General features: G+C 35.3%; 1 protein-coding gene and 1 pseudogene across 1 annotated transcript; one reads left to right on the top strand and one right to left on the bottom strand.

Annotated features, from left to right (window-relative positions):
• The first annotated feature begins 306 nt into the window (after positions 1 to 306).
• On the top strand, positions 307 to 615 carry LOC150030408 (uncharacterized). Its single transcript, XM_090309752.1, has one exon. It carries the CDS (start codon positions 307 to 309, stop codon positions 613 to 615), a length of 309 nt encoding a protein of 102 aa, XP_090165878.1.
• Positions 616 to 8,427: 7,812 nt separating this feature from the next.
• On the bottom strand, positions 8,428 to 10,532 carry LOC150030407 (glycosyl hydrolase 5 family protein pseudogene; annotated as a pseudogene).
• Positions 10,533 to 14,147: the final 3,615 nt, after the last annotated feature.

Here is a 14,147-nt window from a genome sequence, read left to right as displayed (position 1 = left end):
TTTCAGGGAGTTGAGACTCTCACCTGTATTTCATGGAATTCACATAATAACAGTTAGTCGGCTACCATTGGCATGTCGTCGTTTGAAGCCCTCTATAGGAAGAGTTGTAGGTCTCCTATGTGTTGGGATGAGGTAGAAGAGACGAAAATGCTAGGATCTGAGCTAGTGCAAACCACGAATGAGGCAATACAAAAGATCAGGGGTAATATGCAAACAGCTCAGAGCAGATAGAAAAGCTACGTTGACATGAGACGTAAGGACTTGGAATTTGAGACTGATGATAAAGTGTTCTGAAAGGTGGCACCTATGAAAGGTGTTTTGAGGTTTGGAAGGAAAGAGAAGCTAAGCCCGAGGTTCATTGGACCTTTTGAGGTATGGGAGCGAATTGTTCTCGTAGATTACCGATTGGCATCGTCTCCATCACTTTCTTCAGTTCATAATGTCTTCCATGTTTCAATGCTAAGAAAGTATGTAACAGATTTGTTCCATGTAGTTGACTTTGAGCCATTATGGTTGAATGGCAACTTGAGTTATGAAGAGAGGCCTATGCAAATTCTCGCCAAAGAGATGAAGATGTTATGCAATAGGTCAATAGCAGTTATAAAGATTTCGTGACAGAATCACCCGTTGGAGGAGGCCACTTGGGAACGAGAGGATGAGATGAGGACCCAGTACCCAGATCTTTTTTAAGAATGAACTTTCGAGGACGAAAGTTCTTTAAGGAGGGAAGAATGTAACACTCCGAATTTTGTTCTTAATGTAATTTTAATATTTTCTAGTATTAGAGGGAATTTTTTGAATTTTGGAAATTCAAAATGTAATTATTGTGATTTAATTGCTAAGAAATGGGTGTGTCAATTTAGTGGTTTAATCGGAGGAAAATTATGGAAATTGAACTTTTAATGTCACACAAATGAAATTTGAAATTAATGTCAAGAATTAGTTTCATTTTGGAAGGAAGGGGCGTTTCACTTTAATGGTTTAATCGGAGGAAAGTTATGGAAATTGGACTTTTAATGTCACACAAATTTAATTTGAAATTAATGTCAAGAATTAATTTCGTTTTAGAAGGGGGTTATGTCACATAAATTTAATTTGAAATTAATGTCAAGAATTAAATTCTTTGTGAATTGAAAAGTTTACGGGAGAAAAGGACTAAAAATTGGAAGTAAGGTCTGATTGAAGGAAGATTTTGGAGATTGGAATCATGAAGGTGGTTGTTGCTCAGGCTTCGTTGGGGAATTAAATTAAAAGGTTGATTATTGAAGATTTTCGCTTGCATTTGATATCTGAATCTAGTATCGAGGTAAGTAATCTTACTACTGAAAACTGCACACAGGCCAGTCACTAGATGTATGCTAGCATGACAGAATGTTATTATGACAAAACGATAGCATGATAGACTGATAGTATAGTATAACCGATTTTTGTTCTTGTATGAGGATTTGAAAGATTAATTGTGGACATACATACTTGAATGCTAGCATGAGATGATATTTGATTCAATGAGGTTGTTTTTGATCTATGCATATTGAGGCATATATGTATCTTGAGTAAGTTAGGAACTCCTACCATTGAAGGCGGTCTTTTGATTTGTATGGGTGGGAGTGGCCAGGTGCCCGATTCAAACCTACCAGTATTGGGATTCATCTGATTTGGGAAAGGGGAGGGGGGGGGGGGTGGCGGGGGGCGGGGGATGGGGGGGGGGGGGGGGGGGGGGGGGGGGGGGGGGGGGGGGGGGGGGGGGGGGTGGGGTGGAAGGGCCGGGGGGGGGGGGGGGGGAGGGGGGGGGGGGGCGGGGGGCGGGGGGGGGGGGGGTGGGGGGGTGGGGGGGGGGCGGGGGGGGGGGGGGGGGGGGGGAGTGGTGGCGGGGGGGGGGGGGGGGGGGGGGGGGGGGGGGGGGGGAGAGGGGGGGGGTGGGAATCTCAGTTATAAGGATGGAATTCACTCCTTCCCCGAAGTTGGCAAGTAGATAGATAGCTCCTTAATGGTGATTCCCAGGGCTTGATCGATGTGGCGCCACACCACCTTCTCTTGGCCCGTGAGGTGTCACACATAGTTGGACTATGTTGTATTGTTCATTAGAGGAATCAGTGGTACTTAAGGAGTGAGATGTAACTACAGGAGAAAAATGGTAAATTGGCCCATTTGTACTTATGAGCATTTGTGAAGGGTCATCGTACTCATGATTGGTTATATCCGATGGACATTGAAATATATCTGTGGTAAGAAGAGTTTAGTTGTTGGTCTTCAGTGGAATTCCTGGCAGTTAACGGATAGTAGATCTCATGGCTAAAGAGTTTAGTCAGCTATTCACGTACCGTTGAAGCTTTGAGCCATAGGTCCATAAGTCCCCTAGGTAGCTTGGATAAAGTCGAGAATCAGTTTTTGGGTCAGTTTGAAATGTTCAAATTGACAAGAGGAAGTTCGATTATATATGATATAATTGAACTGGTTAATTATATATGATATAATTGACTAAATGTATGAGATACATTATTTTGGAGGAAATTAGATATAAATATGATTTATATCAAGTAGAGGAGAAATTACTATAGTAGATATATGATATCAAACTATAGGTTAAGAATATAATATGATTATATTCATTTATTAATTAATTGGTTAATTATATGATAATTGGCCGGAAACTTCTCCTCAATCGTGCATTAGTGGAAAAATCTTATTCGATTATTGTAACTGAAGAATAAAATGAAAATTGGTTTCATTTTGCAAAGAGTTCGAAAAAATCGCAAAAGGTGTGAAAACGTATCAATCGCTTAGTTGAGAGCCTATACGATAGTATCTTATCGCCTAAATGATCACATGCCTCGCGTACTAAACGATTGCACGTATTGTCTAAGCGATCGCTCAGCTTTTCTTAACGATCGCTTGGCGTGCCGAGTTTTCTAAACGATCGCTTACTAATTACTTGACGATCGCTGAGTAAAACCTACACAATCGTGTAGCTTTCTCTAAATGATAGGCATCCGTTATACGATAGCCTTCTCCTACTTTCTTGTCGTTCTACACGATCATCCCGTTCCTCCTTCCTCCACCAATTCCAACAAAGACCACTCTTTAGATTCCCACTTCGAGAATACCAAGGGCTCTAAGTTGTGGTGGTGTGTCTCTGCTTTTCTTGTTTGTGCATTGTCTTACGTGTAGATCGATGTGTAGCTGGAAGTTGACTACTTTGCTGAGGCGATCAAAGAACGTACGAGGCTTATCTTACGCTGTGTTGAGTTCAAGTGAAGAGGAGTCTTCAACCTGGTGCGCTGAACTCAATCTCTTGTTATTTTATTATCAAATCATGGTGTTAATTAGTGTTAAAATTGCATAACTGTTTTTGTTATATGTGTGTGTGGTTATTCGGTCACAGTGAAATAGAAAGATCCGAACAGCTCAATGGATTACTCTTCTTTAGAGTTCCTTTCAGTAGGGCCCTGTAGTTTGTAAGCACTTGTATGAACAAATATTTTGTGATTTATAATATATGATATTTCATGCACTTCTGTCTATGAAATATTTGATATTTTAGTTACATTAACCACAAACCAATAAACTAAGATCCATGGTTATCGTTGTAACTTAAACATGTATGTGGATACATGCGAGTGGATCGTGTTTTAAATGATAACCTAAATGGTTTGTAGTATATGGATAAGGCTGGATATCTTATCCTAGTGACACTACGAGTATGACCCGTTTTGTAGGTGTTACAAATATTGTAAAGTGCTACAAATGATTTGATCCTTGTCATTCATGTATTAGACATGCGAATGAGGATATTCTATACAAAGGAGTTTGTACAAGATCGGACTACGAAATGTTTAGTCTTGTTATATAAAACTGTTCATTATCGAGACTTTCATTTCACAAGGATGACCATAGGTAACATGACCTTAATCTCGAGTGAGTTGTGAACTCCTGTATATGACGGCGGTCCTTTGATTTGCATGGGTGAGAGTAGCCAGATTGCCGACTCAAGAAGCCTACCATTTTGAGAATTCGTTTGATTGGGGAGCTGGGCACTCAGCTACACAAGATGGAATGCACTTCTTCCCCAAATCAAGGATAAGTAGATAAATTTCTCCCTTAAAAGCTGATTCCAGAGCTTGAACAATGTAACGCCACACCCTCTCTTGGCCCGAGAGGGGTTTAGTCATAGTGGGACTATGATATATTGTTCATCAGAGGGATCAGTGGTACTTAAGGAGTTAGATGTAACTATAGGGGCAAAATGGTAATTTGACTCAACTATATTTACGAGCGATTTGTGAAGGGTCATCGTACTATTTATTGATTATATCCAATGGACACAAAAATATATCTGTAATGCGAAGAGTGCAACTGTCGGTCTTTAGTGGAGTGCTGACAGTTAACGGATGGTGGATAATGTGATTAAAGAGTTTAGTCAGTTATTCATGTATCATTGGAGCTTCAAGCTACAGGTCCATAAGGTCCCCTTGGTAGCTCAATGGATTCAATTTGAGAATCAAATTTCGGGTTAATTTAAAATGTTCAAATTAATAAGATGGAATTTGATTATATATGATATAATCAAATTGATTCAAATATATATGATATAATGTATTTGATACATTATTATTTGATTGGATGTACTAATATTTGAATATGATTCAAATATAATATCTATGAATAATATTCATAGTTAGTAATTTTGATTTTAATATAAATATGATTTATATTAAAGACCATAAAATGAAGAAAAATGACTATGGTTTATATATTGTATATGATGCAATATTAAAACTTTAGGTTATAAATATAATATGAGAAGTTAGTTATTATATTTATTTATAATTTATTAAATATATGATAATTACATCCTTTTTCTACATAACTACCTTTAGTGGGTAGTTACATGGTTTTATGACAATTTTTGGGATAAAATGAAATTTGATTTCGAATATCTAACATGATTGACGTCTCACATTATTAGCAATTGAGTTTACTAGATAATAACTTGAGAGACTAAATGATCGAATATCGAGTCTATACGATAGACTTCATCTTCTACACGACAGTGTTATCGCTTACTCGATCGTTATCTTGCTCCACTCTAAACCTTCCCTCAAACCAAAATAAGCCAGAGCCCACCACTCATGGATTCTCACACCGAGAATACCAAGGTAATCTAGTGGAAGTATCTGAATCTATTCGAGGATCGTGTTTCTACTCGCTGGTGTTCGAGGGAGATCGAGTTGTTGCTTGTTGCGTTCGCTTTTGATCGAGGATTATACTTGGAGAAGTGTTCTTCAAAAGTATTGTGTTTTTATCCTTTGTATTTAATTCAAAACATGCTGTAATTTAGTTTTTAATGCATAATCTGTTCTATATGATTGTAAATATATGTGTTCTTTCACAATGGAGTTTGTACGATCCGTTTCTGCTCATAGGTCCTCTATAATTAGAGTTCCTTCACCAAGAGCCTAGTTGATCTGCGAGTCTGCTACTCAAGGATCCAGACTTTGAAGGAGTCCAGAATTCAAATAGTTAGGTGGATAAGGTTGTCTGGCTTAGTAAAATCATATGTGCATATTAAGGATAAGGATAAACTTGAGAAGGGCTCTATTGTAATGTTAACTATTTTGGCATGTATATATAAATTGTGTTTTTAAGATTGCTATGTAGGGTGTTGAGAAATATCTAGTTAATTGCATGTTTATAACTGTTTCTAGTACACAAGGGTGCTAGTGACTAAGGTTGAGAGGGATGGAGAATGTCTTAAGAAGATTGGCATCTACTGTTTTCACATCTCCTCCTAGGTCGGAAAGGTATGCGAGGAGGGGGTGTGACAAACATCCTTAGCATCTAATCTCTAAAGGAACTTTAGGAGAAGAGAATCTTGAGCGGAAGCGGATCAACCAATTTCCATTTTTTGTTCAATGTAAATTTTACATTAAACAAGAAACAAGATATACATTTAATTATGAATTACAATATGTTAATGAAAGGATTTTAGAAACCTCATCTTTGAAGACCTTTCTTCATGATTTCCCTCGAACATTTCAAAAACTTCTTGAAGACTTTCTTAGAGAGTGCGTTAAAGTTTTCTGCATCTTTTCACGTAGGTTTCTTCGGTATTATCAGGGGTGAGGACCCAACAGTGGAGGGTCTGGCTATTTTGGATTAGAGGGATTTTTTTGTAGTGGAAGGATTGAGTAATTTTCTCAAAAACACAAAAAAATGCATAGAAACTCTTCTGTTGTTTTCTCACACTGTCAAAATCGGACAATCTTTAAAAAATATCAGAAGAAATTTTTTATCGTTTCTTTTCTATATGCCAGATAAAACCACTACCCACCCCAATTTTTTGTTTCGTGGGTAGAGAGAGAAAAATAAGGGGAAGGGAGTTGTATCTTTCTCCCTTATTATTAAAATAATAATTAATATAAATATAAATATGATAACTAACTTATCATATTATATATATTAAATTATATGTTATATCAAATATAACATATAACCTTTAGATAAACTTAATTATTTCCTTAACACAAATTAACTCACTACTTAATTCTTGCTATTTACCCAGGGGATTAAGAACACATCATGGAGAAAATGGGTTACAGATGTACGGAAAGAGACAGAGAGATGACAATGGTGACTATCATAACATTTAATTCTAAAATTAAGCGTTTGATACATGTTGTGAATGAGAGATTACAGAAGATGAATACAGATGATGAAATAGAGATTAGAAACAAATACAGAATGTGTGTCAACGTCTTGACACAGATTCCAAACAGAGATTGTGCTTGCCGGCGTGTGGAAGTGGTGAAGAGGAAAGCTTTCTTCTCAGGCTTGCTTTCCCGGTAGAATTGACATTTGCACAAAGCTTCAACTACGAGAATTGGAAGGATTCTCTACTCGGAGACTCACCTCTCAGAATCAGTATATGCATGTCTCTATGTATATATGTATGTACCAGTATCTGTATCTGTATATGTATTTCTTTTCATCGAATTTGAAGAAGCTATTTATAGGCAAGACCTTGGCTCTTTGAATTTGTGGTCCCCACTGTATTGTTATGGTAGTTTCTGAAATGGTGGAATGGAAAATTCCTTCTGTAATGCAATCAACCCGTCAGAAATGCACAACTGAAAGCTGTACACTTGTCAGAATCTTCCGCAAATGCGTTGCTCTTTACATCTTCGATTGATCACCGCATGCGGTGCTGTTTTTTTATTACCGCATGCGGTTTAAATTGCGTTGATCACTAGAGCTCTTGATCAATTGTTGCATGCGTCGTTATTGCGTTGATCATCTCTTCATTCTTGATTGATGGGCACAATGCGACGTAGATGCGTTTTTCATTTCGTCTTGGAGTCATAAACGCATGTGGTGACTTATTTCCTACAAAACAGAAACTGAAACATTATATTCGCAATGGTGTTAGTAGGTGTATTGACGACATTTTATAATTTTCGCATTTCTTAACCAATTTCTATACTATCGACGCAACTTCTCTTTCTTTTAGCTGCAATATCTAAATACAACAGTATAAATAACATGTATTTCTACAATTAATCAATCGTCTGTTTTTAATATTTGAATGTAATGATGATCTTTTGAATTTACCTTAGTTTTTTAGCATTTATTTCACTATAAAAGGGTGTCATTTTAAGTTTCATGCATGCATGTGTTTAGAAACGGTCCAACGTGAGTCCTAGGGGGTCGAGTCATTACGGAGACATACCACTTGCACTCTCCTCATTGTAGTTATATTTTTGTCCACTTGATTTAACCATAATCAATAAGTTGATCCTTCACAGGTTGTTCGTATTCACAGCTAGGTCAAAATTACCATTTTTCCTTAATAAATACATCTTTCTCCTTAAGCTCCCACTGATCCTCTATTGAATAATTGCATAGGATGCCCCTACTCGCACGTCTCCACATGAATGATTTTGGGATCACATCGTTTGTATCATTATACGAAGTATACAACATCCATAGTGTCCCCAAGACGAGGATCCAATCCCATCCAGATACTTATGACCTTTTTTGTTATATACTATAACTTGATCTCTTATATGTCTCTACATAAAGTAACAGTATTCATACTATAGGCATTGATTCGTTTATTGGATTTATGTTACATAATGAAATTTCAATTACACTTTCATTGAATAAATGTTTCAACAAAACTTTTATTGATAAATAGAATATGTTTCCATGATTAAGAACTGCGAGTTTTACAACATTAGCAACAATCTCCCACTTGGACTAAAATTTCAGTGGGTTACTAATATATACAAATAAATAATGTTGAGAAAAGAGAAAATACAACGATTACTTATTAACTTCAATTAAATGAGACATACATTTGAATAATAAATTTTCTTGAATTGAAATAAATAAGGTTTCAACATATATATAATTACTTCTTGACTTCAATTAAATGAGACGTAAATTTGATGGAACAAGTGCAAACCATTGGCTTTGTGGATCTTCTTGGCATTGAGAATCATTTGAACACATGCACTTATTAGTCACAATTTGATGGGAATGAGAAGCTCTTTGCAAGCATAAGGCTTGTCCTTGTTTATCCATAGTGGCTAGTTGTAGTTTGGCATTTGAAGCATATTTCCATACACTTTGTTGGCTTGAGCAATCTTGAGAGAGAATTGGAGGGAGCCCATCTCCTACAGCTTTCAAACACAATATAGATCCCGCCAACCTAATAGGAGCACCGTCTTCTTCATGGCTCCAACGGTTAGAGGTCTTACAGCTACTAATTCCTAGTTGATATTTTTTGTTCATTCGCACACACCCACCACTAAGAGGATGGTACATTATGAATGTTGTTGTGAGATTTGAACTTGAATCTGTGTTAAGAGCAATCATTTTGATTCTTAAGTTAGTTAGGAGGAAAAAAAAAGTAGAATATAGAAAATTGGTAGAAATAAATCTTCTTATTAAGATATAAATTGAAAATATTTCAGAAAAATTGTAAGTGGAGAAAAGTAACATATAACTTGAGAAGTTATACCTTGAAGTTTGGTTTGCAAAAGTTGAAACCTCTGAAGGAATGATTTAGAGTTTTTTGCTCGTGCAAAATTTGAGTCTAAGACACCAAAGGTTTCCTCAGCATTTTTTACACCTTCTCTATAATAGTAGCTACCTTGCAAAGCCTATAAGCGGCAATCAAAATCATTTTCGGTAAGATAGGTAAAAAAAGCAACTTAAAAATTGATTTTGTCCCTCATTTGTGCCTGTTTGGTCGATCCCAAATTCACTCACGAATAGTGGCATTGGGTTTTGTCCTCTAACAAGAAACCCTACTTGGTCTTCAAATCCTTGGTTGACATTAGCACGAAACGTGTTTAATGGCTTCGACATCCAACAATCACCCATGTTATTTGTGAAGGAGTACAAGTGAGCCCCAAATACAAGTTTATTGTCCAAGTTGAAGCCCAACGACTTGTTCTTTAAGAAGCTCAAATCGGTGTCGTAGCTTAGTCCAGAAACTACTACTAAAGCATTTGGATTAATTTGGTGAATAAGCTTAGCTCCTTGGCTCATGTATTGAAACCACATCTCCACGTTTTGGTTTGGTCCTCGTGGTTCGTTTCTCAAGCTCATTGCTACCGCCTTTTACATATATATTATCATGCAAATGGTTAGCATATTGTATAAATTCATGATAAACTATAGGTTGATATACATTTTGGCCCCTATAATTTAAGACTTTGTTCTATTTTAATCTTTATAGTCCAAATTTAGTTATTAATGGTACTTTTAATATATCTTAGGATTAACACTATTGTTAATTTATGATAAAAATATAAAAAGTATACAATTATATTATCCTCTCTCTATTTAAATTTTTAAAAATATTCACATTGTGTCTTTTCTAGTAGGAAAATTGTTCTTATTTTATCAAAATTTCGCTAAAACTTAATAGTTAAAATGAAGCCATAAAGAAACTAACAGGAAAATTGAAAAAATGTTGCGTTAGTCATCCATAAAACTATAGTTATTTAGAATCTTCTTAAAAAGAAAACATACTTGTGATTTTCTTTTTAGGCTTTGTGCTGCCAAACTGATTCCTTGTAACCATTCTTGCGGATCGAAGTACTGTGCAGCAAGTGACATCATCATTGTTACAACACCATCTTGGCTGACTTATATGATTATCAGAAACTACCATGATCCCATGTGCAGCAAGTGAATCAACCACTGCTCCATATGCCTCAACGACTGTCATGTTCAATATAGAAGGGTTGTTTTGAACTATGCCTCCCATGGCATCCTTCAGATCAAAATTCTAACTTTGCTACCAACGCGGTGATAATATCAAGCGGCCTGAGATGAAGACCCTCTAGCAACATAGCTTGCATGTGTCCTGGCCAATTTACGCACATTAACTTCACACGTTGGCCTGTTGTGGCGTCGACAATCCATCTTCCATTGGTTGAAAGAGGCAATGGACAAGTCTTCAAAGTTAACAACGCAAAAACACAAACTAAAGCAATATTTTTCCACTGTTGTCCTTCCATTTTTCTCTTGCTTCAAATTGAACTCTTTAAGTTTGGATGATGATGCAAAAAAATTGTTGTCACTTTTTCATATTTATTAAGTCATAAAGCATATATTAAAATCAAAATAGCCTACCAGATAAGACTACTTGTACAGTAAAATGATGAAATGGTCTAACTAAAATTTGGTTTAAATTCTAAATTAAGGTTGATAGTTTAGCTAAGGCTTAAAGTAGACTGTTAAGGTAATGATTTAGGATGTGAAGGTAAGTTTACTGTATTTTTTCTAAATACGTGTTGTATGTAAGGAGTTGTTATTTTTCTTTCCTCACAGTGATGTTAATAAATGGATCACACCAAGGGTTTGTTGTCCTTATTCTCTATCTACAGAATCGATAAATGGATTGCCAATGGTTTAATATTTTCCTTTGGTTTTTTCTCTTCTTGGACTTCTTTTAAGTTTATTACTAATGCGAACTAGACTTGTCTGAATAATTATTTCATTTTTAGTTTTTTATTTATTAAAATTAGATTTGTTTCTTCACAATTTCGATTATGATTTTTACCTTACTTGACATGTTTAAATTTTTAGTCACATTATAAAAATAACAAGTTTCTGAAAACAATTTTTCTTAATTTTCAGAACTTGGTTCCAATTTTTTTAGACAATATTTAGAAAGTAGCGACAAAAAAAGAAAAAAAAAAACCATTAGGTGAAGTAGAGTGGTTATAAGCTTAATTTTCAAAAACAAAAAATCCAAAACCCAAATTTGGTATCAAACGGGGCTTTAGTTTATGCCTTTGGTTTTTTTTAAGATTGCATTAATTTCTTTATAATTTCTTTACGGTGGTTTTTATTTTTGCTAAGAATACAATTTGAATGCATAGCTGAATTCTAAAAAGTAACATAAATGTCGACTTTGGCTTTGTTTGACGCTCGAGAATAAGGTCGGCAGTGATAACAATTTGTTAGGGACAGCGGACCTCTACATATTTTAACAATGGTATTATATTTTCCACTTTCGGGATAACCCTCATGACTTCGCTATTGGTTTCAAAAACAACAAAAATTAAATGGTTAAATGAGACCTTAAGCGTCATTTGATAACTATTTGATTTTTTTATATTTTATATTTTTTAAAATTTTAGCTTATAAACACTACTCTATTTTATAAGTTTTTATGTTCTGTTATCAATTTTCTACAAATGTTTTCAAAAAACCAAGTCAAATTTTAGAAAGGAAAAAAAAAAGTGTTTTTACAAAAATTGTTATCAATACTTAAATATTTAAAAACTCTCAAATTGAGTTTAATTTTGATAAATTTATACGTTAATTATATCGAATATAATTAACGAAACCCTAAAATTAAAGATTGGAACATTTAAAATTCTAAGCCCTAATTTTCAGAAATCTCGCAACAGCTTCATTTTCGTCTACAATTTTCTAATCCAAGGTTTAATGTTCTTACAAGCTAGTTTGAGGGAAACATAGGACCTAGCCTCAAGATTTGTGATAAGCGTTGAACTCTTTAATTCCAAGGTCATCAATATTTGTTAACACCGAGATTTGTAACAACTCGAATTTTGTTCTTAATGTAATTTCAGTATTTTCTAGTATTAGAGGGCATTTTTTGGAATTTTGAAAATTCAAAATGTAATTATTGTGATTTAATTGCTAAGAAAGGGATGTTTCAATTTAATGGTTTAATCGGACGGAAGTTATGGAAATTGGACTTTTAATGTCACACAAATTAAATTTGAAATTAGTGTCAAGAATTAATTTCATTTTGGAAGGAAGGGGTGTTCCCATTTAATGGTTTAATCGGAGGAAAGTTATGGAAAATTGGACTGTTATGTAACACAAATTTAATTTGAAATTTTTGTCAAGGAATTAATTTCATTTTGGGTAAGGGGGTTACGTCACACAAATTTAATTTGAAATTAATGTCAGAATTTAATTTCATTTTGTGAAGGGGGTTAGTCACACAAATTTTATTTGAAATTAATGTCAAGATAATTTTCATTATGGAGGGGGTGAATTAAATTCTTTGTGTAATTGAAAATTTACGGGAGGAAAGGACTAAAAAGTTGGATTAGTAAGGTCTGTTTGATAGGAAGATTTTGGAGGATTGGAATCATGAGGGTTGTTGTTGCTCAGGCTTCGTTGGGGAATTAAATTCAAAGAATGATATATAGAAGATTTCAGCTTGCATTTGATATCTGTTGCTAGTATCAAGGGTAAGTAATCTTACTACTGAAAACTGCTCACAGGCCCTGTCACTAGATGTATGCTAGCATGACAGAATGATATTATGACAGAACGATAGCATGATATACTGATAGTATAGTATAATCGATGTACGTTCTTGTATGAGGATTTGAAAGATTAATTATGCACATAGATCCTTGAATGCTAGCATGAGATGATATTTAATTTCATGAGGTTGTATTTGATTTGAGCATATTGAGGCGTATATGTATGTTTTAGAGCCATGATGTTGAGGTGTATATGTATGTTATAGAACCATGTTGTGATACTCGTGATGTTGAGATTGTGATAGTGTGCCCACTGATTAGTTAGATGCCCACTGGATGTTGGGTTTCCTTCGGGATTCACTAGAGGTGGTGTATCATTCGGCTATTCACCAGAAGTTGTGTTTTCTTTGGGATTCACTAGAGGTTGTGTTTCCTTCGGGATTCATCAGATATTGTGTTTCCTTCGGGATTCATTAGAGGTAGTGGTTTCTTTCGGCATCCACAAGAGGTTGTGTTTCCTTCAAGACTCACTAGAGGTGGTGCTTTCCTTCCGGATTCACCAGAGGTTGTGGGTCTTACAAGACATACTAGAGGTAGTGGGCATACTTAACTATGGTAGGATAAAGATCAGTTTTGCATGTATGTATGTATCCCATGAGGACTAAAGAAGTTTATATGTACCACAAGAGGTAGGCATCTAGAGGACATAGATGCCAAGCCTGACCCTAGTAGAGGGGTTACTTACTGAGTATATTATACTTATCTTTTCTCATGTCGGTGTTTCAGGTAAGGGTAGAGATGCATCGACGATTGACAAGTGGAATCCGTGATCAAGCCACTGGGACAATTTCTATGTTTCCACTCATTATATTTAGATTTCTTTTCATGTTTTTCAACTTTCAGTCTTGATGTTTGAAAGTTACTATTAAGATTTGTTTTCAGTTCTATTTATTATCATTTATGATTTATGGGTACCCTATCGTCTGTTTTTAATATTTGAATTTAATGAAGATCTTTTGAATTTACCTTATATTTAGCATTTATTTCACTATAAAAGGGCGTCGTTTTAAGTTCCATGCATGCATGGATTTAGTAAGGACCGAACATGAGTCCTAGGGGGTCGGGTCGTTACAGTTGGTATCAGGGCCCATGTTTTGGATTATGTAGACTGACTTATTATGTAAGTCCAGATTGTCCCTATGGCCCATGAACGGATTCCTCGTCATCGCCAGGTACGTCTTATTATTTACAAGTTTTATGATAGTTGTGCATTAAAATATTTATTTAGCTTAAACGCACCAGTTATGTGCTAATGCTAGGCCAATGACTCGATGGAAGATATTATAAGTTGGTTATTCTGGTATGATGCTACAAAATAAA

The sequence above is a fragment of the Benincasa hispida genome, unplaced genomic scaffold (genome assembly GCF_027475165.1).
Source record: "Benincasa hispida cultivar pf3 unplaced genomic scaffold, pf3_genome.v1.1 HicScf23, whole genome shotgun sequence".
Classification (NCBI taxonomy): domain Eukaryota; kingdom Viridiplantae; phylum Streptophyta; class Magnoliopsida; order Cucurbitales; family Cucurbitaceae; genus Benincasa; species Benincasa hispida.
This window is presented reverse-complemented; position numbering and strand designations above follow the sequence as displayed.